We start from the raw sequence: 26,880 nt of genomic DNA on the forward strand, positions 1-26,880 counted from the left end.
TTACAAAAATGTAAACCTGCATGCTGTAAACGTGGCTCGCGGAAGGGAACTGTACAGTGTAAGAAAAGCAAACGGACTTAACCCTTTCCAACCTGGGGTAGTTGGCTTTGTTTTTGGTTTTTATTTTTTTTCCCATTAAATATTTTTTTTATTATTATTATTTATATAAAACACATCCCAACCAGAACAGATTTGGTCGTCTGTTGTGATTTATTTTCTTTATTTTTAGGCTTTGGGAAGAAGAGAGAGGGAGAGAGAGGAGGATTTTATGTGTCTTATGGCGGAGAGGCTCTGGCGTCTTTCATATCAGTCACACGCACAATCGGGCACGTGTTGCTCTCCGAGCGTCTCCACCGGCCAATCCCGCCGTTTAGATTAGTCAGTCACCCTCGCCACCGGCCAATCCCACCGTTTAGATTAGTCAGTCACCCTCGCCACCGGCCAATCCCGCCGTTTAGATTAGTCAGTCACCCTCGCCACCGGCCACCTACCTGACTAACCTGGACTTTGATCCGCCCTCGTGCCAAAGTGCATTACGGTGTCGCCGGGTGGGGTAGGCGGCACTCTGACCCGAGACGGTGTGTAGCCAGTTGCGATGCCCGCGTACAAACGCCTGAGCTGCTCCTGCTGATCCCGGCCATCGCGGGATGCGGGGCCCTCAGCACTGACCTCAGACTCTCACTGAGATTTCAGCAGGATTAGGGGGCATCAGGATAGGATTAGACGCTAAAATGGAGCCGCGGTTCTTGGACAATCTGTGTCTGTTGTTTTCACGCAGATTATTACACAGACCGAAATGCCAGAATCTGCTACCTAAAGGTTCGATCAACCGTCATTCTGTATTTTAGCAGGATTGTTTTTGTCTTACAACAAATGTATCTTAGGCATTATTACTGTTATTAGTATAATTAGTTATGATAATTAAATGGACAAATTTTTCAATGGAGTGGCTGGCACAGAATGAAATTTTTGGGGTGTGAAATTTGGACTGTATAATGCCCATCTTTTCTTTCTTTTTTCTTTTTTTTTTTTTTTTTTTAACTTATAGCAAATAATCAGGTTGTCGATGAGAGCCAGTGCCAAGTTCCTTCTGGATCTTTAATTGATGTTCGATTTTCTTGACTGTCATGAATGCTTTTCAGTAACTTGGTGAAGCAAAACAAACTCTGAGGGTTTCGTTGTGGGGGTGGGGGATTAGGTAGCAGAAACCCAAGCTCCTTACAGTCATACAGAGTAATGGTTAATATGTTTATTGACAAATCAAAAACAAAAATATCTAACAAATTAACGTTAGTTGGTCCCTCGACAAATCTGGGAGGAATTCAGAAAATGTTTTTCACAGTCAAAATATAATGCACAATAATGGCTTTAGCCACTGAGAACTTTCACGTATGGTTTGTTAAAGTCTTACAGTCCCAAGACTATTTGTCTAGTTTCATTGAAATACAAAAATTTAAATAAAAATGGTATCTAATGGTGTCCTGGTAGGTTGTGCTAAAACTCTTCACTCTGTCACATGCAGACTTGCACAGTAATGTTTCGGATGTCGGACAGGCTACGTGTTTTACGATGACCGATGTTTATATACCATCTGTATCTCGACATATATCGGCAGAGACAAAACAAGGAGGTATTTTCTTGTAATATTTGACTCAATAAAAAGATGCCTTTTATGCTTAACCCTAAAACGTACATATATGATCTATTCCGCTGCCGGTTATCATAATCCCTTTACGTCAGGTTCTAAACAGACCTTCCTAGATACGTATTTGGTCATTTGCGCTGGGGAATGATAGCAGGCGTAGGTGTTGCTCATGGCCGTCGATCTCGGGCTGGCTGGGAGGTATGGCACCCCACCTGCATACAGAGAAGCTTACTAAGGCTCATAAAGACACCGGTCCTCTACATTCTGCTCTAAATGAAAGGCAAATTTCAAGCAAACCTGAAAGACAGCTTCATGCTACAAGACTCCAGAGGTAACCAAATATAAACCCTTATCTCATTTCTTCATTGTGAACTAGACGGGTTCTTGGATGCATCAAACGTCATATACACGTATAAAGCACAATGCATCACTCATCAGGCGTCGTGCGTACGTGTGGAGTTCATAAATTCTAGATAAAATTAGCTAAATAAATCTCCCATTATGGATGCTTAAGTAGGAACTCGGAACTCCTTAGGCTTGATGTCATTTCGCCGTCCCGACTGATTGAAAGAGCGAACGGGGGAAAAAAAAAAAATCAGAAGGTATTTGCCATACAGGGAAAGTAACACAGGATTTTTTCATTGTCCACGAACCAAAAAGTTAAGACGCAGCAGCGATACAGACCAATGACCTTTGTGACACAGGGCCACGGGTGTAAGACTAAGGACAAGAAGAACCAGGATTCACAGTGGCGTCGTCAGTGCAGTGGAAAGGCCCTTTCAGCATTATAACACCCCGTCTCGGAGGTAGCTGTACTGCAACTTGACCGAAACGAGATCCAGCTCTGAGGACCAGGTGTGGCCCTCTGTTGGAGGATTCAGCTGCTGAATCACAGACAGGGGAGGGACTAAATGTTTATATACAGACCTATTAGCTTTTTATACCTCCTCCCCCCCGTACAGACTGTAGCTGATCTATGGGGAAGGTTGTGGGTTCAAATCCCAGGGAGCGAACATAAATTTGAACCCTTCCCTCTACTTTAAGTTGCTCTGGATAAAAGTGTTAGATATAGTAATATAAAAAAAGGTCTGGAAGGCATTGCTGGGAGTTACACTGGGCTGTGGTCAGGGGACACAGAGACGGCAGTAGCTATGCACTCCGAGCTGCCTTTGGGCACCTGGAGGACCCTGTACAGCCGATCATCCAGCCCCAGGGCCAGCTTGTCCGTCAACTCGGCCACGATCATCTGCGGGCCGTAGCCAGTGCCGGGGCTGCCGGGCCTGGGGGGCTCGCCCTGCTCCGATGCTGGAGGAGGGGAGTCAGAGGCTCCTCCTCCACCACCATCAGGGCTGACCTTTGACCTTTCCTCTTGGGCCTCCGCGCTGGGTATCTCGCCGGTGCCCTCGCCGCCCTCCTCGTCGGCCGCGCTCACGATCCGCGAGAGCTTGCTGTGGTAACGCACGTCCAGCGGGTAGGTGGCGCTGTCACCCCGGCGCAGCCCGCCGCGCTGCCTCTCCATGCCCAGTGCGGGGAGCCGCATGCCGGGGTCGCTGTACTGCTTAGTCCGCTGCCACTGCTTGCGCAGGTGTACGCGGGAGCGGTGTTTCTGTCTCACCGGCGACTCCTGCTGGTCAAACTGGGGGTCGTGCCGCAGGAACTCGTTGAAGAGCGCGTCCGTCTTCTCGTCGATGCTGTAATCCCGCCGACGGAAGCGGGGCAGCGGGCTCGAGTCCCGAGGGCCAAACGTCTCCCCGTGGGGAGACCAGTCGGCCGGGCTGCACCCCCCTGCGGTGGCCCCGGCTGCGGCCTCGTCCTCCAGCTCCTCCTCAGAGAGACGCATCTCGAAGCTCTCGCACACGCTGACTTTGCGACCCGAGTTGGTGAAGAAGTGCCGCTTCTCCGACGCCGTCTTGCCCTTGCCGCCACCAGGGGGCGCAAACAGCCGCGCGTCCTCCGGGGCGCGTGAGGGGGCCTCGATGGAGGCGTAGCCGCTGTCCATCTGCAGCAGCTTGCGACTCGCCGCCTCGCTGTCGCTGCCTCGCTCCGAGTCCACGCTGTCCTGCTTGACCCGGCCCCTGTCCCCCCTACCCACATCGCTGGGCAGCTCCACCTCCAGCTCATCCCCAGTGTCCTGCGAGGGATAGCTGGCCAGAGCCCCCCCCGCGGCTCCGCCCCCCAGCGAACTCACGCTGCCGGCGTCGCTGCGGACCGAATCCCTGTCGTTGTTGCTGCTTTGCTCGGAGGAGGCGTACTGCTCCAGCGAGGCGCGCAGGGTCCAGATGTCGCGGTACAGTGTCAGGTGCTCGGTGGTCTCCTGGCAGCCGTGCGATGGCCCCCCCCCGGACAGCAGCTCCTCCTCTTCCTGGGACTCCGACGGCCCCGCTTTCACTCCTGCCTCCCCGTTGCTACTGGCCGCTGCCACCTCCCCCGCCTCTAACCTGCAGGGGGAAACCCCAGTATTAACTGCCAGGAACCCCCCCCCCCCGGTCCACAGCGGGGTTTTAGCGCACAGTCATGCTTACCTGCAGTTTCACATGTTTCAGGATCATTCCCAGGACACACATACACATGCATGGTTTGTGTCGACCAATGGCTGTAAAGCGCTTTGCTGATTGGCAGTTACCACTAGCATGTCCGGGTCATATGACCTAATGATGGTCTTAAGATTAAAGATTATAATTGGCTGGGAGACATAGCCAGTGGATGGGGTGGCACCACGAGGCAGCATGATGGCCAGGGTATTAAAGGTACCTGCCGAGGGAAGGTGATAGCGTAGAGGTGGGGGCCCGGTGCTGGACGCGGGCGATGTGCTGGATGAAATCCAGGTGGGGTGAGCTGTGCTCGTCCTGGTCTGTGCTCTCGCTGGCTGCCCGCTGGCGCTGGAATTGGTGTCTCTTGGGGGATCCTGGGGAAAGAGACAGAACCGCGGCATAAATACAGAGCACCTCCCTGAAAGTGAAGAAGCTGTGTAATATCTGTAGTTGTCATGGGACTGGGGTTTTGGGTGTATATTAGCCGCATCCTTTATCTGTACCACCACCGGGGGCAAGTGCAATGTGCTGAACAGAAAACAGGCGCCGCCTCTTCTCCTGTCTGGCCAATCAAAGGAAAGTGCATTCCATGCGTGTCACTTCCTGTGTCCCGGAGGAATCCAAATGGAATTTCCTCGCTGCTGCTAGTGTTTTCCTTTGCCACTTTGGGGTTATTGGGGTAGAGTGGGATATACGCCCATTGCGGGCAGTGATGCAGAAGGTTCCGGAATATGGCAGCAGCCAGGTAGGGCGAGAAGCCCCCGTCAAAGTGAGAGGCACCACATCTGCTGTTTCCTGGGCATGTGTTTTGCGAACCAGTCCCATGTTGTTTAGAAAGCCCTGTTTTACATTACGCAAAGTAATTCTGTTCAATTACACTAAAGCAAGGGGATATTACTCAGTGTAACCTGATTAAGATTCATGTGCATCTGTAATGCGTCCATAAGCCTAATGCTAGATTCATTGACTACGGAACCAACCACCTCCTGGGAAATGATAAATCCCACTTTCTTCCAAATGTCTCATTCATCATTAAAGAAGAGGTTAAGGTTGGCAACTGGGTCCAACCAGTTCTTCCTGTCATGATAATTTTGACAATCAGACCTAATTTATCTTTTTTTTCTGCAGTTATGTTCTTGTGGCTAAACTCCTGTCAGCTTAGATTTATCTCCATGGTCAGAAGAGTCACACAGCAGATCCGCTGGGTGTTCAGCCAGAAGCAAACTCTAAATCTGTCTTTCACCTGGTTAAGCATTAACTTATCGCTGCTCAAACTCCAGAATGAATCTTCATCTGCTGATTACCACATACATTTGAATGTATTTCATTAGACAATAATCGGAGTACTTCATAAAGTAGCAGTTGATGATTTGGTATGGTAACCATTAGGCTGTTGGCTCACATCCCCCACTGATCACCCCTTAAGCTGTTACAGCGACTGTCCAGTCAAGAAAACAGCCATCAAACTGTGATCCACTTTGGTTGAAGTCACATGTGTGTTAGCGTAGCGTGTTAGCGTAGCTTGTTAGCGTAGCGTGTTAGCGTAGCTTGTTAGCGTAGCGTGTTAGCTTGCATAGCCACAGCACCCCGACAGACGCCCACCTCGCACGTCCAGGCTGGAGGCTCGCTGGATGCTGTCAAACTTCCACTTCTTGATCCTGAAGTAGGGGCTGATGCCCTCCAGGCTGGCGTGGCGGCGCAGCTTGGTGAAGATCTGCAGCACAGTGCCTTGGCTAGATGCTGCAGTCGCCATGGCGCCCGTCGTTCCATCAGCGGTGACGCCGATCCCCGGACTGCTCCCATTCCACTCCTGTGCTTCCATGATGTCAATCTGCAGCATTTTTAGAGCAGAGGATTCTGGGTAGTGGGGGAAGGGGCAGTTTCTGTGCCGCCCCCCCCCCCCCCCCCCCGCCACCAGTTCCCTCAAAACTCTGCTTTCACTAACATAGACAGGCTGACCCAGATGCCCTACACTCCATTCTGTCACTCTTTCAACACAGAGTAACAAGGACTGTCACTTCTAGTCTATATACTTTTTCTATGTTCTTAGCTACACAAAGTGATGTGCATTACAATGTACGCCTTTTATTATTAACAGGACCCTTTGAACTCTCAGGTTTAAGGACCTCCATGATGTAGCTGGCAACATTCATTCTGATAAACAGAAAAGAGAGCCAACAAGTTCTTAAAAGCTTGCCAAAATCCTACAGGGAACCCATGGCTGAAATAAACCATTTAGAACCACCACAGCATGTTTATCCAGCTAGCTGTTCCGTCCCTGTAAGCGGTACAGTGCTTTTGCTATTACTATGGTCGCGTGAACTCACTGAGCGGGAATGGGGCAGCCGGAGGTCGGGAATGGGGAAGCTCTCGTCAAAGTCAGCATCCGCAGTGGAGTTTAAGGCATCCCCCGGGAGGCCGGAGCACGTGCCGAGGCCCACCTTGGCCATGGCGGTCTGGGGCGGCACACGCACCGGGGGCTGGGGATGCACGGGCAAAGTCAGGCCTTGGCAGCCGGCAGATAGCGCCGAAGCTAAGCTAAGTGAAGGAAATCCACATCACAGCAACCAAGGTCATCTGGAAAGAGGCCATTCGCGGGGGGAAAATCCCCTGCTCACGAATAGCTGACAGACATTTTAAACTGCATACACACCAGTTCCCAAAAACATTCTTATTTGTTGCCTGATTTAAATCTGATTTCAGATGCTAATTTAATTTAGTGCTTCTTGCGAAGCCTTGATTTGCTCACTCGGTGCTATCAGGGCACCGTGACGCTGGCCCAGGTTTTCCAAACTGGCCTTTGTTTTCATTACCTGGAAGATGGAGAGTTTGGGTTTGGAGGAAGGCTGTTCGGGGGACTCGGGGATGGTGAGGATCTTCAGGGCAGGGGGGGGCAGGTGGAGGTTAGTGAGGCGGGCATTCTTCAGGTGATGAAAGTCTCCCTCGGTGAGTGTGTACCTGATGTGGGGGGAGAGGGAACCTATTTTCAGAGTCAGAATCAGAATTTTTTACTGCAATTGCATGATTGTGCACAAAAGAAATCTATCACAGAGAGATGTGGAAAGTTCAGATCCAGAAAGTACAAATCCAGACCAAGGTTTTGTTTCAACCGACCAGTTTCATATTCTGTGACTCTGACACTTAATACTCAACTGGTTGGTCGAAACAAAAGCTTGGTCTGGATTTGCACCTTCTGGACCTGAATTTTTCCACATCTCTCTGTAATAGATTACTTTTGTAACTTCGCCAACACTAACTGTACATCACAATGAAAAACTAGCTCACTCTGAATAGCAGCGTCAGTAAACAACAAAGACACAAGTCAAAGGACAGATTTGGAAACAAGAGATAACAGATGAAACTGCCCTTTGACGGACATCCTGATTTTGCCGGGTTCGACAAGTCCCTGGGTTAACAAGGCAGGGACTTGCATTTCACTTCTTTAACCAATCACAGTCTCCATTGCATGACATCACTACATTGGCCGGTTTTTTTCTCATTTTTAAACCCCAGGCTTCCAGCCATGGAGCCAAGGGGTGTGTGTGGCTCAGCAGGCTGTGATGGGAAGGTTGCCTGTCAAAGCCTTCATCATTATGATTATCATCATCTTCATCATCATCATCAGGAAGTAAAGACCTCATCCTGACGTTGCTCCTTCCAGCCTTAGCAGCTAAGCATGTTCCTATGTTTTGTATCTCTGACATGTCCCTTAACAAAAGGGATATACAATTAAAACGATACTTTAAAAATCTGTGAAGCTTGCTCCTTCACAGAAAACACTGGTTTTAATTAATGTGGTGATGTCATACAATGAAGACTGTGATTGGTTAAAGAAGTGAAATGCAAGCCCCTCCCATTGTTGCCAACCCCCCTCACAAAATTTATTTCTGCCTACACTCCTTGTTCTGAGCCCTTGTTTTCCTTCATGGGAAGTTCTGAAAATTTGCAGAGTAACAATTTACAAACAATGGGCATAAAATCATAACGGGGTGTTACAAGGTGTAAAAACACAGTCAAACAATAAATGCAAAACTGTAAAAACTGTAATGTATCTCTTTAAATAAAGATGTCTGTTAAGTAAATATGTCCTCAAATATTAAGCCAGCAAATGCATTCCTCTCTAGGGCCACAATGCTAGAATCAGGGACCTCTTTATTCTTACAACTTTCTCAACCAAAAATAATTTGTTTTTCTTCCACAAAACTGCCTCAGAATATTGACCTGCCAATCAAATCAAGCAGATTTGTGAGCTTCACCTAGGAAAGCTGCTGTAGGTGTATGTGACAGCACATTACGCTGTGTTCAAAACATCTGACACTAATTGTCAGGTTTTCTCTGAATCGGAGTTTTCACCGAACTCTGGAACAGCCTGCAGCTGGGAAGCTGTCAGAAGGCCTCAGTGTTTGATCTCGTCTCGCGAGCGGCAGGAGCGTGGCGCTGGCTGACCTGCGGCCTTTCTCCTGCGCTTTCCTGCCATGGTCGAAGAGAGCTGACTCATTGAATGAGACGCGGCGGCCCGTTGATCCGGTGGACAGGAAGCACTCCGTCTTCACGTCCTGTCCACTGGATGAGGACAGGCAGTCCTCCTCGTCCACCCGGATGGTGATCTCTGTCAGGGTGAACAGAGGGGGTGCTTAGGGCAGTCCAATGCAAACATCTGACATGGACGCCAAAAGCTACCTGCTTACCTGGAACCGGCTGGTATTCCTCCACATAGGTGGTGTTGGTCTTCTCAGGATCATCACTGGCCCTGCGTGGTGTGAGCAGAACATGACGCTCTATTTACTCTTTCAGAGCAAACGCAACCCGACCTTAAATAGAGGCTGAGCTTAATGGAGTCTCTGGAGTTTCACACTTTCAGCGAATTATACAGCTGGATCTTCTGCAGCTAGCAAGAGTAATTCAGGTTTGCAGCCAAGGTCAGATATACTATTGTTTATAATGATACAAAGTAATAGCGAAATATTAATAAACCGCAACGGTTTTCAGCCCTGGTCCTGGTGGCTCATGCTGCGTGAAAGTTTCCAGAACTTGAGTGCTCGATTGGCTCAGTTAGCGTGAAATTGACCCGATATACCAGGATGTCTCTGAATTTTAAAGCTTGTGTATCCTAAAGATGGCCCCATTGGGGGCAGCATGTGGCTCAGCGGGCGAAGCCTCAGTGCCTGCGATTGGAAGGTTGCCGGTCCGAACCGGAAAAGTCATGTCTGTGGACCCTTGAGTAAGGCCCTTAACCCTCGGTGAGTCATGGGGAGCAAGCTGGGGTTGGTGAAAATTAGAATTTCTCCATGGGGATCAATAAAGTGTCTTTTCTCTCTCCACCACACCTGCCTCAGCACCGTGAGTAAATAAAGCAACTCACCTAGAATAGCGGCGCCCCCCCTCACAGCAGCGGCGGCACAGGATCAGCAGGACAGACAGCAACAGCAGCGTCCCCCCCACAAAGACGCAGAGCAGAACCAGCAGGAGGACGTAGCCATCCTGCCCGCCAGGGCCATGCGGGAGATCCTGAGGGGGGGTGAGGGGGGTGGACACAATCTGCTCAACTTAACAGAGACCTTACAGAGAACAGGAACCTTCAAGTGAAGCAGTCCCACAGGGCGGATGAAGGCCTTAATAATACAGTACTTTGCAAAAGTATTAGGCAGTCAAAAAAAATGTTTAAGACTATTTATCTGGATAATAAGTGTATATATGCTCAGAAAAAATAGCTTTAGAATATTTGCAAACAGTTTCACATCCAGTTTCACAATAAAAAATAATAATTTCTCCAAAAAGTTACTGATGTCTTCCTGGATGGCTAGATGAACACGGCTTCAGGTCCCAAACCTCTCCTCAGGGGCACCTCAGCCATTCCATGTATTTGTTAAATTTCGTCACCAGCACAATTAACTCATGGGTTTAATTGGTTAGATAATGTGAAGAGGTGTTGATTAGCCTAAGAAGGTGAACTAATAGTCAACAAATACATAGGTTCACATGGTCACTGCAAATACTGGGGTGGCTTTAGGAATGGTTTTGAAATAGCTATGTTACAATATTTTGAAAAGATAAAATCATAGCTTTACAACAATATGACAAGATTTTGCACAATACTGCACCCGTTAATCAGTCCTGCACACTAGCTTGGCGAATTCAATTTTTAAAAACTTTTGGACTGCCTTACCATGAACTGCTTACACCAGGACATACCAAAAATCTTTCAGCCAAATCAGGATTTTAACTGGCCCGATACAGAACAGGGACTTTCCTCTACTTCAAATATTTTTTTTTCATGCATTTTCTTGTGCGTTTGTTGCAGAGGCGGACATTTCCGGTCCAGAAAGTAAAAATCCAAACCAGGATTTTGTTTCAACCAACCAGTTGAGTGCTCTGTGACTGTGACTCTTTATTCTCAACTGGTTCGTTGAGACAAAATCCTAGTTTGGATTTTTACTTTCTGGACCTGAAATGTCCGCCTCTGCTTTGTTGTGTTGTTGTTGTTTGTGTGGCCGTTTCTCGTTGTGCTCATTGATCTACGTTTCATTAAGCTTCAGTTAATAAAAATTGTATCAATCGCTCATCTCAAAGACACAGGGGAATTACAATCCCAGCCGATGCCAAAGCAGCTGGATCGTATGTCTAATCCCGGTCATTTTAAACTCCGGCCTATAAAAGTTAGCAGTGGTTAATTGGCCACAGTCAACCTGCACACCTTCTATTCTCTGGTGTCTTGTGTTCTCAACCATTGACTCCAAGGGAGCGTGTTACTATATTTAATTTGTGGCAGGTGAGAAATGTTTTCCACAATTAAAGACAGCGGCCACTGAAAGAAGCTTCAACCGAAAGGCATGATGGGAAACCAGCAGAGGACCAGCTCCCGTGACAGGATGCTCCGTCTCCTAGGTGCAAGCATAATAGGAAACTGCAAATCAACAAAATATTCTGTTTACCAAAGCATCTGTCGATCGTCACTACTGTGTTTGGCTAACAGATATGTCCAAAAAAAATATTAAATACACATTTCACACTGTTGTCAAGGAGGGACCTGTTTGGTGTATCTGTAGGTTTAACTCTACCTGAAAACTTAAGCTGTAATGATCAGATTAATAATATCCAAAAGTGAGCTGTCCGCCTTCTCTCTCGGTTACTTTCAAGAACCCCAGGTTGCCCCGGGTTTTTGACTATTGCGCTGCAGGACCAGAGACTCCTATCTGGCACTGGTGCCATCTATCTTTATCTCTGAATTACAAAAGTAATTCAGGTTCAAGTCTCAAGCTGGGAATTTGTCATTTATACTGAATTGCTTCAGTAAATATCTGACTTTACTTTAGAAATGGCTGAAATACTTTGCCGCCAAAGTTACTATGGAGGAAATAATCAGCAAATAAATAATAAATGTAGCTCTGGATGAGAGGATCAGCCAAATGAATACATACAAATGTAAACATGAGCACTGCTATTGAAACCACAACAGGTGTCTATTATGGCAGCCCATTGTATCCCTATGATCTGAGTGTGTGGCGGAAAATAATGACAGCGATGTTACACGAAGTCACAAAAGTGTCTTGGCCGTGTCCCTGTGTCCATGCAGCCCACGTGTTGCTGTTTTAATTTAATTTTTATTTTTCACCTTAGATGCACCCTGAAGTGAAAGACTGGTGAGAAAATCCTCATCCATATTCGATCCACAGAACACTGGGATGGAATCCCAGCCTTAAACCGCCCCCCAACACACACACACACACCAGGCCTAAGTGCTGGGGCCAGAGAAGCAGCAAGGCGGGTCTCTTACAGTGGCGTCGTCAGTTAGGTTTTTCACCAAGGTTGACTCATTGCTCATGGTCCAGGCAAGAAAGGGTGAGACTGTCCCCCTGAAGAGAGGGGGGGGTGACAATGAGGAAGGAGAGCAAAGACTCAGCATCTCGCAAAGTTCAAGGACAACGCCAGCGTGCTCAGAGCTGCCCATGTGTCCCCCTCTGCTGCTAGGAATCATTACAACAAATGCTGCAAAATTTCCTGATATCCAATAGACGTCGTCCATCACACCAGACCGACAGGCCATTATGCCGGCCAGACTATATCAAATTCAGCTTGTTTGAATGGAACTGCAGCAATCTGGACTTCATATTTTTATTACAACTTATACTATATAATATTTACATCCAAATTATTTTGTTTCCTGATTTCACAGCAAGTTTGACTCTGCAGTTAATGGGTTTTGAGACATCAAATAAATGGACTCTGAACCGTATTGGGTTATGGATTAATGTTTATACAGATGAATTAACCTTGCAGAACTAAGGTTTTTAAAAACTTGGATTTAGACATTTGCACTGTGTACTGCTCGTGCAATGATGGCTCGAGGCGGCGTCGTGACTGTTTCCGCCCATTGGCACGCGCCATTCCCATCTCGGCATTACCCCGGGCGTAGCACGTTCACCTGCAGTCACCCAGAACCCTATTTTTACATTAACTAAACCAGACTCGATTTCCTTACATTTAAATCGTACTGTTTAAAGCCCACACTACGAATCAATTAGTTCTTCTACAACCCACGTATAGGACTGGATCGTTTTCTTTTTTCGGCAGTTTTCGGATTTAAGATACATCAGGAAGAGGTTACAAATCTACAGACAAATTTTTACAGAAAAGGGAAATGCATGGCCCAGCTTGACATATTTATGGGAAGCGCTACGAAATATTAAAACTTTAAGAATTTGAATACATCTTAAAATATTGATTGTTGTTCGTCGTTTTAGTAATTTGTCGCGGGATCGTGGGGACCACCACCCCACCCCCCAGCAAAATTCATCGTGGGTATGTGTTTGCAAAAGTCGAGGGCCGGTTTTTAATGCTGCCCTGGGGGTACAGTATGTAAATCACCAGATAAATAAAAACATTCAGATGACGGTACACACCTGGCTGCATAATCTTTATCACAAACATCGCATTGAAAGCATTTGATCAGTTGTATATACACGCATATTCCAAATCGCAAGTTTCGGTGCCGTAACTTTAAAAGGCTTGAGTGATAAGAAACATACGTCTGAACCGACGTGTGAGTTACTATTATTAATTTATTGCGATAGATCAAGATCCCGTCCTTTTTGGGTATATGAGATTTCCCTTTCATGTTTGCACTGAATTATCCTTATTTATTAAATCAATTACAAGTCTAATTGTACAATTATTTGTTTAGGCTATTAAAGACTTTTATATTACCGCCGTGCATCAGTGATCGTTATCTATACCGCTCACTGTAATAAATATGAAACGACAATACTTTAAAGAGTCACTGCCAATTTTTATGACCAAATAATGAATAATATGTTAGTACATAAACGACTATATATACCTGCCTTACCTAATGCTGGAGTACTTATACAGTCTGAAGCGTGGGTAACTTTCGGACCACTTTAAAAATATAAAATAACGCGTACTATTTTAATGTCATATAATTTTACTAAGAAAAACCGCAATGCCACACAGTAATGATTATTTGGCAGCTAGTGTGGGTTATTCTTACTGCCAAATATGGAGAATGTGCATTGTCAGTCTTCTTCGTAGAATGCTTGGTCTATACATAGACTACAGCAACATAAGCAAATCAAACGGATATATGTCAAATATGTCTGTTCCGGGTATGATCCGGAGCTAGCCTGGAGCTATTAAAATTATTATTTCATATCACGTTTTGCACTTGTTTTAATTCGTTGGAACATATTTTATAACGTGACAAATATGGCACAGATTACGATTAGTTAGAAAATTTTTATTCCTTAGTCGAGGTGCACATTGTTTGGAGAATTTACGTAGAATGAAGATCACTTCGAAATAAAACAGTCGTCCTACGTCTCCCCAAACAAACTGTCAGCGCCCCATTTAACTAAAGCGTAAATTTCTACACATATCCTCAATGTGCGCTTCCTTTGCTCGCCAGCAGAATAGTGACATCCGACCGCAGTGGTGCTTCGGGTAGCATCACTTAAACCGTCACCGAGACTGACACACAACGTGAATGATAACTGGCTGATAAATCTATTTTATTTGAACAATTATATTTTATAATATTTCCGTCAAGGAAGATATCCGTTTTGCCAAAACTCAGCTGGAGTCGCACAGTATAGATCCGAAGTGGACAACTTATTATCGTGTCTACGATATTTCCAGTTTTTAAGTGCATCTTACAAAAGCAGAGCAGAGTGCGATACCCCTCAAATTTCCGTTTCTTATCAGATCACATATAGAGGCAAGTGTAACAACTCACACACGCTGGTAAATGTTTAGAGTCAGCTAAGAACGGCATCATCATATAAGACATTTCGTTATGATATTTTCGGCAGTGCACATAGCCACAATAGGTTATTCCATGCCTGAAAGAAAGACGATTCGAACGAACAAGACTCACCTAACTGTAATCTACCTGGTCCATGCAGGGATATTCGGTGTTAAAATAATGGAATCGGTCAGCTCCGAAATAAACGCTTATGGTATTTATGAATGAAACACTATGGGTTAGGACACACCCACAAGCCCGCTCTGGAAAGCACCATGTGATGTAGCCGATGACGAACTAGCTGGTTACGTACAAGCGGGTAATAAGTGAGTCTTTTTTTCTCCAAGAAATCGTGAAAATTCAGAGATGAAAAAGCGTAAATTTACCATCAACGTTATGCACGACTTAGTGATGTTTTATAAATACCGCAAGCTTCATCATTCGATTTGATGTTTTTAAGACAGATAAATTTACAAAAATTATTTTGTACCTAATTAAAAAGTATAATATATCACTGACGACTGAGGCACATGCAAAAAAAAATCCAAAGCTTTCTTAAAGTGTACAAGGTTTCCAAGGTCGTATGATCGGCACCTTGTCCAAGGTCCCTTAATACCCCTTTGTTACAATTTTGCTAATCATTTGTCAACGGAGCGATTTTTAAAACCGTTTTTTACATTTTTATTTATACTATATTCAATCCGAGAATTAAAAAAATGTTGCTGGTTGTATTTGCTGGACACTGAATTGATGAGACGTACAGAACTAGAATATCGGTATATGATTTTTTTATTAAATTTTGTCGCGGCTAAACAACTACAAGACAATCGGTTTTATGACCTCTCCACCGTCATTGCACTCTCGTCATTGCGTATCCTCAAGTCGGAGGTTTATGCAAAAGTTGCCTTTGTAGAATCATACTTATAAAAGGGGTAAAACATATATGATACGGTAAAATAGGCACACATATATGTGTGTCTGTGTCTGTTAGTCTTGCTGGTCTGGATGTGCCACGTATTTTTTATGGTATAGTTATATATAAAAAGGTGTGATGCGCGTGGATGTTTCGATCTTCGATATAGTTATGTGTAAAGTTAAAATTATCCTATGCCGTAACACATGCTAATACGCATTCTTTATTTGACACTCTGACTGCGCCACCTCTCGGTTAGATATGCAATTTGAAATAGTGAAGAATATTTAGCAAGTTGGTGATTTTGCAACAATTAATTCTGTAATTTCTGTCGTGGATATTGTACATTATTTTAGACGTAAAATTTTAATGAATATACTGTAAGCCTGGATAAATCAATCCATCCATATTCCAATCTCTTATTCAGTACAGATACCTGTCCCAGGCAACACAAGTCACAAAACAGGGGAGATACCCCAAACGAGATGCCAGACCGTCTCAGTGCGCTCACAGTTACATTCTGTGGTCAATTTAGGGACACCAGTGTCAGAGAGAGCCTGCAGTTCAATTGACTTCATTTCCCATGGTCCTTTGCGGAATTTGCGTCGTGGGGGTGGATCCTGCCCTTGTCTCGCTTGCCCTTTTAGTGGCACGCCGCTTGGTGGACCTGAATGAAGGTGTAGGTTGCCGGTTGAAAGTGTGTTTTTTAACATCTCTTAAATACGTGCAGATTTAAGCAACATGTTTGCAGCTCGGTCTCTTGTTCGTCGCGCATTTCCAGTTCTGCGTCAAACACGGTGGTACGCCGACCCGCCGTCTGCAACGTCCCAGATGTCCTTCACGTTTGCCTCGCCGACCGAGGTAAAGAGCCCGGGGATAACCGCTGCGACTATGGCCTACAAAAAAAATACCTGGGCTGCTGGTTTATCTTATCTAATAATCTGTTTGAGGAGTTGCTAAATGTCATTCAACATTTCATTGAAATATTAACGGGATGTGGATAAATGAATCCAATGACATTGGCATTAGAATCTCTTAGCATGCTAGCTAGCGTGATATGTTGTCTAACCTCAGTTTTTGTACGGTTAAGGAAATGTGTTAAATCTGTATTTAACATTTAATTGTAGATTAAACGTTTTATAATTGTTTAATACATCTGCCAGATTTATGTTGTTCGGATCGCTGGATCGACAAAGGTGCAAGTGCCAGATAGGCCTGCTAAATCTTAGCTGTTAGCCGAGTGGTTTCCTCTAGCCTTTAGCGAGATTTGGAAAATATGCTAAATTAGATGCATTGCTGTCTTAATTACCGTTGCAACTATTAATATGATGTTGACATTTCTCATCAGTTCAAATAGATAGTTATTGACTGCAACCCCCAATTAAAACGGGGCGACAAGAAAGGTTGACGTTATGTCACCATACAGTTGGCAGCTTTGTGTGTGTAAACTTTGCCGAGGTGAAATCAGCTTTAGGTTGGATATTCAACAGATAATCAGATCCACACTCTCCAGACCCAGCGGCGGTGTTTCACTCATGCAAGACGGCATAAAGCGGCCAGATGATAGCTTACCGCTAATTTAGGGACCGTCGATGAATAACTTCCATGCCACGGGATCCAGAGACTCCAAAATGGGTGCAGATTGTAGAATTACCTGAGACACACCGGGCACAGCAACTTTTATTCATTTTAACCGTTTATTGTATTTGTTCCCCCATAGCTTCTAGGCTGTGGGAGCCAGTGATCCAAAATCATGTCCAAATTATTGTACTACGTGAGACTCGCAGGACACAGCAGCTATCATCTGCGAGGCTGTGGAATGACCCCTAATACCGGCTAGCGTGAATGAAATACCGCCGCTAGGTCTGGAGAGTGTAGATCTGAATATCTGTCGAATATCCAACCTAAAACTGATTTCACCTCAGTTCTCAGTGTTGATTAATCAGATGGTACATTTACGTGTACGTGTGTCTGCATGGCGCTGACCAGTGACTGCTTACTGGTGCTTGTAGGTGTTCTATAAGGAGGCAAACGTGAAGCAGATCGACGTGCCCACGCTGACCGGCGCCTTCGGGATCCTTCCTGCTCACGTGCCCACGCTGCAGGTCCTGCGGCCTGGTGTGGTCACTGTCTTCAATGAAGATGGTTCTTCTGCAAAGTATTTCGGTGAGAAGCCCTGTTTTAACACCTTATGTTGTCTGGCCTCATTATTTTCTTACTTAAATTTGGTGTTTGGTTAGCACTGTTGTAGCGCAGTGGTTAGCACTGTTGCCTCTCACCTCTGGGAGCCGGGTTCGAATCTCCGCCAGGGTTCCCTCTGTGTGGAGTTTGCATGTTCTCCCCGTGTCCTAAGACATGCTGCGGTTAATTGCAGTCGTCAAATTCCCCATACGTGTGAATGCTCTGGAATCCCACAATCCTGAATAAGACAAGTGGATATAGACAATTGATAGATGGAAATTTGATATTTCACATCCTACTGTAGTAACCTGTTTCCATTGACCCTTATGGAGCGCTCTTAGTTTAACGCTATCATTTTAATGTTATTTTGTAGCCTTTCTTGTAAATGATGTGCATGAAATATACCGTGCTGAGCTATGCAGTGCTTTCATTTCTGTTTGGTTTTTGAGAAATCTGACTGTCCATAATCAGAATACACCATTTCTTGCATAAAATTAATGGGGCTGTTTCTGGATGGATAAAGCAGTAATACAAACGGTGCGATTGTTTTCCAAGTGTAACTTGTGTGGCAGTGATGGTGAATAGAGTATTTCCTGTTGGTTTAATTAGAAATTGAGCAGTATTTAAGCATTGTACTGCCCTGCTGTGGTCATACGATTTTCTTAAAAGTGTTGACTTAGTTTCTGTGATGCAGTGTGGATTGAAAGATAATTTCGTACAAGGCACAGACATACTGAGAGATTTAAATGTTGACCATAGTCAGTGATGCCCTTTCTTAATCTTGCTTATCAACACACTGCGGTCAGTAAGGGTGCCTCTGTTTCTCAGTGAGCAGCGGTTCTGTCACAGTCAATGCGGACTCATCCGTGCAACTACTGGCCGAAGAAGCCGTAACCCTCGACAGCCTGGACCTGGCGGTGAGTCCTGCTCTCTTCAGAGAATCCAACCCGGTTTGTGGATTTTCTGGTTCAAACACACTTACTTAACCTTATAATTAGCTGATTAAGATGTGTTTGAGCAGAGAAATCAGCAAACTGGGTTGGATTCTGGGCCTTCAGAACTGGAATTTGGGAACCCTGCTTTAGAGCATGTAAGCAACGATACTCTTCGATTTATGCTGATGTCGTCGTTCTTGCAGAATGAGGCTGTCATGGGAACTTTCACCTCTATCTGTCCAGTCATGGGCAAATGCCTCTTTTTATTTATGAAACAGGCTTCAAACTTGTGTTAAATCTCTCATAGGTCAATTCTATGCCAAGGTTCCTTTGATGTCACATCCATAAACCTGCTGTGTTTTTCTAACTGGTAGATTTTGTAGATTTGTCTATATTCCGCCTAAGAGGTTATTTGAAAAGAGATGCAAATTCACAAATTGAGACTTGCCCATGCTCTGAGGCATTTTGTTTGCTAATACTAGCGTACTTGTAGTATTTTGGAGTTAAAGGCTAATGCTGCTTTTCCTAGACGGCCAAAGCGAACCTTGAGAGGGCCCAGGTTGACCTCGGGACAGCCACGGACGAGGTGTCCAGGGCGGAGGTACAAATCAGCATAGAGGCCAACGAGGCCATCGTCAAGGCCCTGGAGTAGTGCCTCCGTAAGTGCCTCTGTTGGTACCTCCAGGTGAGAATCATGCTCATACTCCACCACCTGTTTACATTATAATGGTCTGCTCAAGTGTTTTCAGTTTATTGATTTATTTATTTTTTTAAAACTAGCCTTGCTTGATCTAAAAGTCATTCCTGCCTGTTGCTGTATTATTGTATCAGCGCTCTTCTTAATATAAATGGCTTCTTTATCTTCCCAAGAACAGTTGTTTCTCTAGTGAGATGGAATCAGCTCCGTAAGAAATATTGTGTACTGACCAGTGACGTATTTCTTAGGTACTCTGTTATACTGGCGTGAAGGAGTGACTGAAAACCGTCTGTCTCCATCCCTGCAGATTCAATTCTTTAAGCGCAAGACACCTGTGCTTTGTACAGTGGATGAAATTACCAATAAATTTATTTGGAATAACACTTCTGTGCCCTGTCAGTGTGTGTTTTCTTTTTTCATATTCCTTGGGTCAGATTGTGGGTTTCTTTCCCTCCCTGCTCCATCAGTAACTGCTCCATCAAACAGAACTGACATCTGTCTCTGCCAGAAATAATAGTTCACTTGCTTTCCAGAAGGTGTCGGTAAAGTACCTTTTTTTATATTGGTACGCTTCGGAGAGTTTCCTTCCCTTCTCATTATTTGTGTAGCTAAGATTTGTCATCTGTTCTTATAAGGAAATAGTACTGATTAAATAGTGTCACAGAAGCAGGACGTTTTCTGCTGCATTTTATTTTGTTGCTGTTGCAGGAATTTTGTGGTTACTGAGTAGTTTAGATGGTGGTTCTCCATCCTGTTCCCGATGTCTCCCCCCTGCCGCGATGTTTGCAATCCAACCCCCGCTGCTTCCACCCTGCCCACGTCCATTATTAGCCTGTTAAGGACCTTATAAGCCTGATCAATGTAGGGTTTAGATGAAACTATTACATCACATATAAGAAAAGGGACCGCTTTTTTTGCAGGACGCTTTCCGACAGACTGATGTGGCCTCAGCTGACATTTTGCTCAGGATGAAATGAGCGACTTCAGCTGACAATGGCTGTTGAATTGCGTTTCCGTTTGCCGTGCTGCTCTTTATATGGGCAAAACTTGAATGTCCAGACCCCCGTCGTCCCTTCGGGGGCGGGTGTGTTATCACAGCCCTATAGCCATTGTTCTGTTCGTGGTCTGTGTGATTGGTTCCGGAAATGCGCTCATTGTATCGGGAAAAACATTACTACAGTTTGTGGTGGATTAAGCTGGATCTTTTTTTTTTTTAAAGATTCCAGTAAATGGGCTGTTCATTCTTTGGGTTGAGATGGGGGTTTTTTTTTTTTCCCGCTGTCAGATAAAGGAGCGTTTTTACAGGCGTCTCCCTCCATGGAAAGATCTCCAAAGAAAGTTGGCGACAAGGTGCTGATGTCGGACGCGGGAGTGTAAGCGTGGGCGCAGCCATGTCCTTCAGCACAGCGTTTCCCCGCCCAATCCTTCGGGGCCCCCAGACGGTCCAGGTTTTTTGCCCCCTCCCAACAAAATGAAGAGTGATTGTGGGCGGGGTTTAAATGTAGAGGGAGCCTGGTGGGGGCCCGATCTTGATTTCCTTATGTCCAAACGTCCCAAATGTTAGTAAAAGGTTCAAAGCGAACGGTCAGTTTTGCGCTAAGAATCATGTTTTTTTCCATAAGGTTTAATGCTAATATCTATTAATAGCTCTAACCAGACATTCAAGGGGCAGCGTGTGGCTCAGTGGGCTGAGCCGTGTGTTTGTAATCACAACGTCACCGGTTCAAGCCCAGCCTCAGCAGGGCTGCAGGTCCTTCAGTAAGACCCTTAACCCCCCAGGTCCCTGGGTGCCACTACAGGTGGCTGCCCTTCACGGACAGCTTGCACTGCAAAGAGCAAGTTGAGGGAGGCATAAAAAAGAATTTCCCCACAGGGATTAATAAAGTGTAAATTATTATTATTTCTCGAATGTATGAGATATTCCTGCATAGTGCTTTAATTTCTGCCCCGTGTTTTTGTATTTTGACTTATTTTGCTTACCCTAATGCTGCCCAAACTTCACCTACTATCGAGTCTTTGCTACGTAGAGAGTGTTTAAGAAGCAATTAGTTAATAAATGGATAACTTGATGCAGTTTCATGAGGGCATTAGGAATTAATAAGCAAGAATATTAGCTTATGGAAGTTTTACTTGCACAAAAATGTTCTGAGGGCAGAAGGAAAAATGATTGGTTCTCGCTCAGCCAATCAGATTTTGGATGAGGTGGGACCAGGCAATCAGATACCCCTGACTCTGTACCTGACAGGGCTTTCTAATTCTGATTTAACCCCTTGATAGTGGGTGATTGGACCTGCCTGACAGGCACTGTGCTTTGTTTCCCCTCATGATAGAGGGCTTGTATCCATGTTAAACTGTATGTGGCTCAAGGGATTAGGGCACTGAGATCTATGATTGGTTGCCAGTTCAAATCCCATGTCTAGCAAACCAATGCCCTTAAGCAGGATGCTTAATCAGCTTCAGGGGTGCAGGATACTGGCTGTCACTGGGAAATGGCTGCCCCAAACTAGTTCTCACCTGTCTTTGGGTCTCATGGAGCGCCAGGTGGTATCGCTGAAATAGCAGTTTCCCCATTGGGATCAATAAAGTAATGTGTCTGGCACATCAGAAGGTTCTAGGTTCAACTCCTTGCTGACTTAAGCATGTCTCTTGGGGACAGTGTGGCTCAGTGAGTTAGGACTCTGAACTCCTGTTCATAAGGTTGCTAGTTCAAATCCCAGGACCAGCACATTGTTGTCACTGTTGGGTCCCTGAGCAAGGCCCTTAACCCCCAGGTGCACTGCACTCTGGTTGACCCTGTCATGTGACCCCCAAGCTTGCTCTTACCTGTATGTATGCCTTACAAAGAGCAGGATGGACTGGGTGGGGCGGAAGTGTGGATTCTTTATTTGTTTTTGTTTTTTTTAAATCATAGTGGAAGAATTTGTGGAACTTTGGCACATTCTGGCTTCATAAACTGTAATCTGTGAATAAGGCTGCAGTTGCTCACTGATTGGGGACTGAATATGGGTGGATGTTTGGTCATGTGGATCTTGCTCCTGGTTCAGGGAGCTGGCTTTGTGAGCAGACCTGCAGCTTCGCCTTAACACCGATGATGGGTTACTGAACACCCGTATTTGCTCGGTTAAACCTGTTTGAACATCAACAATACGGTGATCATGTTAACAAACATTTATAGCTGGGCACTTGATCGATATCTGTAAAGCTTGTTTAGATATGGCTGGGTGGTCACTGCATAAGAAGATGACACACAACCCTCCCAGACTTTAGTCAAGCCTGAAACACCCACCTTCAGGCAGTTAATTGGCTTTAAGCCTGACACAAAAACAATGAATGGCTTTCAGGTGATGACCCACATGTGAGTCTTTGTGCTTGTCTATGATATCTGTGATCTATGATGCTGGCTGCTGTCTTGTGTTTGTTTCCCGTTGCCCTGAGAACAGACGCCGGCCTTATATGATCTGCCGTTCTGTTGTTTATGGTTACCTGAGGCTACACGCCCTGCAGGAACCCAGTGAGCCACTAACACCTGCGCCGTATGGGTCGCACATTTGTGGAGACCTGCACAAACAGGTATTTGCATTTTATCTTAGCATTAGATTGTATCGCAATCAGTGTGGTATAACCGGGTATGTGAGATTTGTGTGAATCGCATGTGGAATTCCAGCCTTCTGGAAACAGGTGTCGGAGTCGTAGCGCTTACTGGTTGCCCTCCTGTAGTGCTAACAATATTTACGACAGTCTCCAAAGCAACCAGCATAGAATACAGATTTATTGCTTTATTCTTTTACATGACCAGCCATCCATATTTTTTCACACTGCTTCACAGATGAGGGTGGTCGTCTTGTCTATACGGCTGGAAGATGCTCACATATACAAACATACATGTGTGTTGATAAATACGGCAAGAATTTTAAGTCAACTTCTTACGTAAATTTAATTTGCTTTGTGTTACTATGTATAGTAATACAATGAATGTACTTTAATAGATTGTTATGTCAAGGCCATTGAGAAGCTGGATTAGGTGTTGTGTAATCATACGATAGAAGTATGCTTACAGGTCTATGGGAAAGACCAGCTGCTGAATTGTGCAATATTGTTCCAGAATTGGCTGCTTTGACATGTTTGTTTTTTTTCTTCTTTTAATTAAAACCTAGGCATTGTTAAAATCACCTGTATGGCAATTTAGTCGAGAAGCCTGGAAGACATCATCAATCATAATCATCGACATCGTCAATCATAATCATCGACATCATCAATCATAATCATCGACATCATCAATCATTAACATCATCAATCACCAGGTCTCTCTGTCTGAAGTCACAGCTTGTTTTGGGGGATTCCCAGATGTCAGCTGAGAGATATAAGTCCTGGACCATGTTCCTGTGGTGGTTGCCCACAGCTCATGACCACTGCTAAGGATAAGGACATAGATTGACTGGTGAAACATGGGGCTCATCCGATCATTTTAGCTTTACCCACAAAACTGTATCCATCAAACCTTTCTGCCTGTCAGTCTCACGTTCCCACATACCAGCACATGGACAACATACCAAGGTACATTAATGAAGGAGTTTAAGTTAGACTCTCTTCCCTCACATGAAAGGAACAATTTATTCTTTTCCAAATCAGCATCATGGCCTCAGATTTGGTGGCACCGATTCCCATCCCTGCAACTTCACGCTTGGCGTCGAGCCACTCGAGTGCGCACTGGAGGTCCCGCTCTGATGACGGCAAAATCATCAGCAAGGACCAGGGACGTCGCTTCTACTCCTGATACTAGACATCTTTCCAGCCAAGGCCATATAATGACATCCATGACATGAGCCCATGATGTCATTACAGGGGTGGAGACTAGATGCACCCTTTCTAGAGGCAACACCCAATGTAAACAACTTTGAGCCTGCGCAACAAATGCAGACACACCTCTTACTACATACAGGAAGTGAATAGCATAGAGTACTGACCCAGGTGCCCCAAATTCCAGTAATGCCACCTATAGTATGAGCTGGGCCATACAGTCATATGCCTTCTCATCTCGTCATATGCCAACATAGTACATGTAGATTGCATCAGTATGTTCCTGTAAAACTTCACCTCACTGAAGTGTATGAGAAGAGCAAGTTGCTTCAGTTTTCTGTGGCCAGACCAGAATATGGATTGTTCCTGCTGAACCCTAGGTTTATCTACTGGGCTGAGTCTTCCCTGCAGTATCTGGGGACAGACTTGATCGGGGAGGATGAGAAGCGTGGTCCCTTGCAGTTGGAACATCTATTGATCCCCCTTTTTAAAAATAGAGGCCACTGGCCCTGTTTATAAATCCAGAGGTACTTTACTTCCCTGGATGGACAAAGGCACCTGCCAACTAAAGGAAGTAACAAATTTTACATTCTGCACCTCAAAGACACATATAGGCCTCCTTCCTGTCCACCAGTAGAACCTCCAGCTGCACATCCCACAGCCTTGCACCAGCACGCTTGCCATCCAAAAGGCCTTGCACCTAACCCTCCAACCTTCACCATACTGGCGATCCCTCAAAAAGGTTCCATGTAATTATTTAGGGGTGAGACTGGCTGAATTACATGGGTGGCCTGGATACCGGGCACTCACCAGTAAACCAGCCTACATCTGTCTCCAGGGGTGTGTCCCTGTAACCTTATTCTGGGCTGGGCACTCCTGTTTCGTTTACTGCATTTCTTTAAAAGTCTTTTTTGGATTAATAGGCACTATTAATATTAACTCAAACCTCAGAACATATAGCCCTGTGGAAGCATACAGACACTGTCACCATGATGAAGTCACAATCGTGGTTCGAGTCCCGTCGAGTCGAGTCCAGTGGCCTTTATTGTCATACAGTGGCACAAAATAATGTTCCACCGGACCACAGTGTGACATACAGACAACAAGTAACAATATAAATATTAATATATATATACACACACACACACACACAGACACAGCAAGCGTCACTGCATTCTTCCTCTGAATAAGCCTCATAGTGTCTTCTTCCTTATGATATTTCTGGAAGTCCCTAAATAGATTCCTGTATTAAATGCTGCTCCGCTGCTACCTTATCTCAAAAGGACGGCTTTGCAAACATTGCAACGTAGGGCTACAAGAATGATTCCTGGTCTTAGAGGAATGTCTTATGAGGAGAGGTTAGCTGAGCTGAATCTGTTCAGCCTTGAGCAAAGGAGACTAAGGGGGGACATGATCCAGGTATATAAGATTCTAACAGGTCTTGATGCCATTCAGACAAATAGCTACTTTAATATTAGTTTAAATACTAGAACTGGTGGCCATAGGTGGAAATTAGTGGGAGGACATTTTAAACTGAATTTGAGAAAACACTTCTTTACACAGCGTGTGGTTAGAGTATGGAATAGTTTTCTTGCTAGTGTAGTGCAAGCTAAAACCCTGGGTTCCTTCAAATCGAAGCTAGCTTATGTTCTTATGTTTCTTATGGGCCAATCTGAGTTCCCATTTTAAAGAATTTCCACACGGCTGACATCTCGATAATTTGTAGTTTTAAGCCACGGGCCTCAGGGTTTTACTACGATATGTGACGCAACCTTACAATCTTCACAACCAAGGTAAATTGGGCAGATTCAGGAAATAGATCAGGCCCTGGAAGAAGCTGTCGTTGAAGCCAGCAGAAGTGGCTCGGATGCTCCAGTACCTGCTGCCAGAACGGAGCAGGACAGAGAGTCCGCGGGAAGGATGGGAGGGTCTTCTGTGACACAGAGGCTTTGCAAATGCAGTGTTCGTGGAAAGTATCCTTGCTGCAGGGCAGAGAGGTCCTGATTATCTTCTCCACTGCAGGGAGCTGCGATCTTGCATTTCGCAATTCCCAATCCGGACAGCGATGCAGCCAGTCAGAACACTCTGTGGTGAACCTGGTTCACCCACTTCCTTCTGTTTCGGTTTACGGACGAAGGGGTCAGGGAACAGTGAGAACACAGCAGGAAAAGAGGCACCACGAATACCACCCGCCGGAGCTGTTTACAGAGGGCAATTTTGCCTCACTGCATCAGGCTATCCGCCATTGCTTGGAGGTAAAGTCCTTTCTGTTTTTTTTTGCCAGGCAAATGGACAGAAGTGTGAGTCATATGTGTGAGTCACATATTTTAATTGTTTGACTGTCCTGCCTGATCGAAACTGGAAGTGTAGACAGTGCCAGTCCTTAGGGGGCACGGACAGCAAACAAGCCAGCTTCTGCTTATAAGATCCCTGCTCCCTCTTTACCACACAACACTAATGCCCCCCCCATCAAGAGTACAATTTTTTAAGAAAAAAAACCTTTGGTATTTTCTTGATTTTCCGACATGGCAAACCAGGCATATCAAATTTGCTTCCTGAAGCCACTTGCACCTGCCTTAATTTTTCAGTTACAATTGTCAGATTACATTTGAAAAAAATATAGGATGAAAATACAGTAATATGAATGGTATGTGTTACTGCACCAATCCAGTGTGTACACATCCTATCCTGATGGTACTGGAACCAGTGACTCTCACAGAGGTGCAGGCCCCTCCCAACTTAGTCTCAATGATTCAAGAGGATGTTCTGTTACTCAGTGGTGTGCCAAGGGACGTGATCCTGCAGCCATCGAGGTGACAGAATGCTAGCACAAACATATACTACACATTAATATTTAATATTAAAAACATGTACGCTTTGCCTAAAAACAAACAAGATCTAAATAGTTTGATATAGGTGGTGC

General features: G+C 45.1%; 2 protein-coding genes across 3 annotated transcripts; one reads left to right on the forward strand and one right to left on the reverse strand.

Annotated features, from left to right (window-relative positions):
- Positions 1–1,234: 1,234 nt before the first annotated feature.
- On the reverse strand, positions 1,235–14,680 carry LOC111836536 (CACN subunit beta associated regulatory protein). Its single transcript, XM_023797896.2, has 10 exons — positions 14,567–14,680; positions 11,951–12,029; positions 9,539–9,684; positions 8,865–8,926; positions 8,623–8,785; positions 6,990–7,134; positions 6,504–6,656; positions 5,779–6,007; positions 4,397–4,550; positions 1,235–4,083 (listed from the first exon to the last, which is right to left on the reverse strand). The coding sequence occupies exons 2-10, from the start codon at positions 11,996–11,998 to the stop codon at positions 2,754–2,756; spliced, it is 2,430 nt and encodes an 809-aa protein (XP_023653664.2). The 5' UTR covers positions 11,999–12,029; positions 14,567–14,680; the 3' UTR covers positions 1,235–2,753.
- A 1,272-nt stretch (positions 14,681–15,952) lies between these two features.
- On the forward strand, positions 15,953–19,543 carry atp5f1d (ATP synthase F1 subunit delta). 2 transcript variants are annotated; one of them, XM_023797910.2, is made up of 5 exons: positions 15,953–16,208; positions 17,360–17,513; positions 18,357–18,445; positions 18,993–19,148; positions 19,468–19,543. In XM_023797910.2, the coding sequence occupies exons 1-4, from the start codon at positions 16,089–16,091 to the stop codon at positions 19,113–19,115; spliced, it is 486 nt and encodes a 161-aa protein (XP_023653678.1). In that variant the 5' UTR covers positions 15,953–16,088; the 3' UTR covers positions 19,116–19,148; positions 19,468–19,543. The 2 variants fall into 2 exon arrangements, with proteins under 2 accessions (XP_023653678.1, XP_023653677.1); XM_023797909.2 differs by having other exon boundaries at positions 15,954–16,208; positions 19,409–19,543.
- The last annotated feature ends 7,337 nt before the right edge of the window (positions 19,544–26,880 follow it).

Source organism: Paramormyrops kingsleyae, chromosome 21 (genome assembly GCF_048594095.1).
Source record: "Paramormyrops kingsleyae isolate MSU_618 chromosome 21, PKINGS_0.4, whole genome shotgun sequence".
NCBI classification, from domain to species: domain Eukaryota; kingdom Metazoa; phylum Chordata; class Actinopteri; order Osteoglossiformes; family Mormyridae; genus Paramormyrops; species Paramormyrops kingsleyae.

Excerpts from the sequence above, each read along its gene's own strand:
- LOC111836536 (XM_023797896.2), bottom strand. The coding sequence starts at position 11,998 with ATGAGCAATGAGTCAACCTTGGTGAAAAACCTAACTGACGACGCCACT. Across the intron at positions 8,927-9,538 it reads GGGGGGCGCCGCTATTCTAG|GGCCAGTGATGATCCTGAGA; the intron begins GTGAGTTGCTTT and ends CACACCACGCAG. Across the intron at positions 6,657-6,989 it reads CCAAACTCTCCATCTTCCAG|CCCCCGGTGCGTGTGCCGCC; the intron begins GTAATGAAAACA and ends GTGCATCCCCAG.
- atp5f1d (XM_023797910.2), top strand. The coding sequence starts at position 16,089 with ATGTTTGCAGCTCGGTCTCTTGTTCGTCGCGCATTTCCAGTTCTGCGT. Across the intron at positions 16,209-17,359 it reads CGTTTGCCTCGCCGACCGAG|GTGTTCTATAAGGAGGCAAA; the intron begins GTAAAGAGCCCG and ends TGGTGCTTGTAG. Across the intron at positions 17,514-18,356 it reads TTCTTCTGCAAAGTATTTCG|TGAGCAGCGGTTCTGTCACA; the intron begins GTGAGAAGCCCT and ends TCTGTTTCTCAG.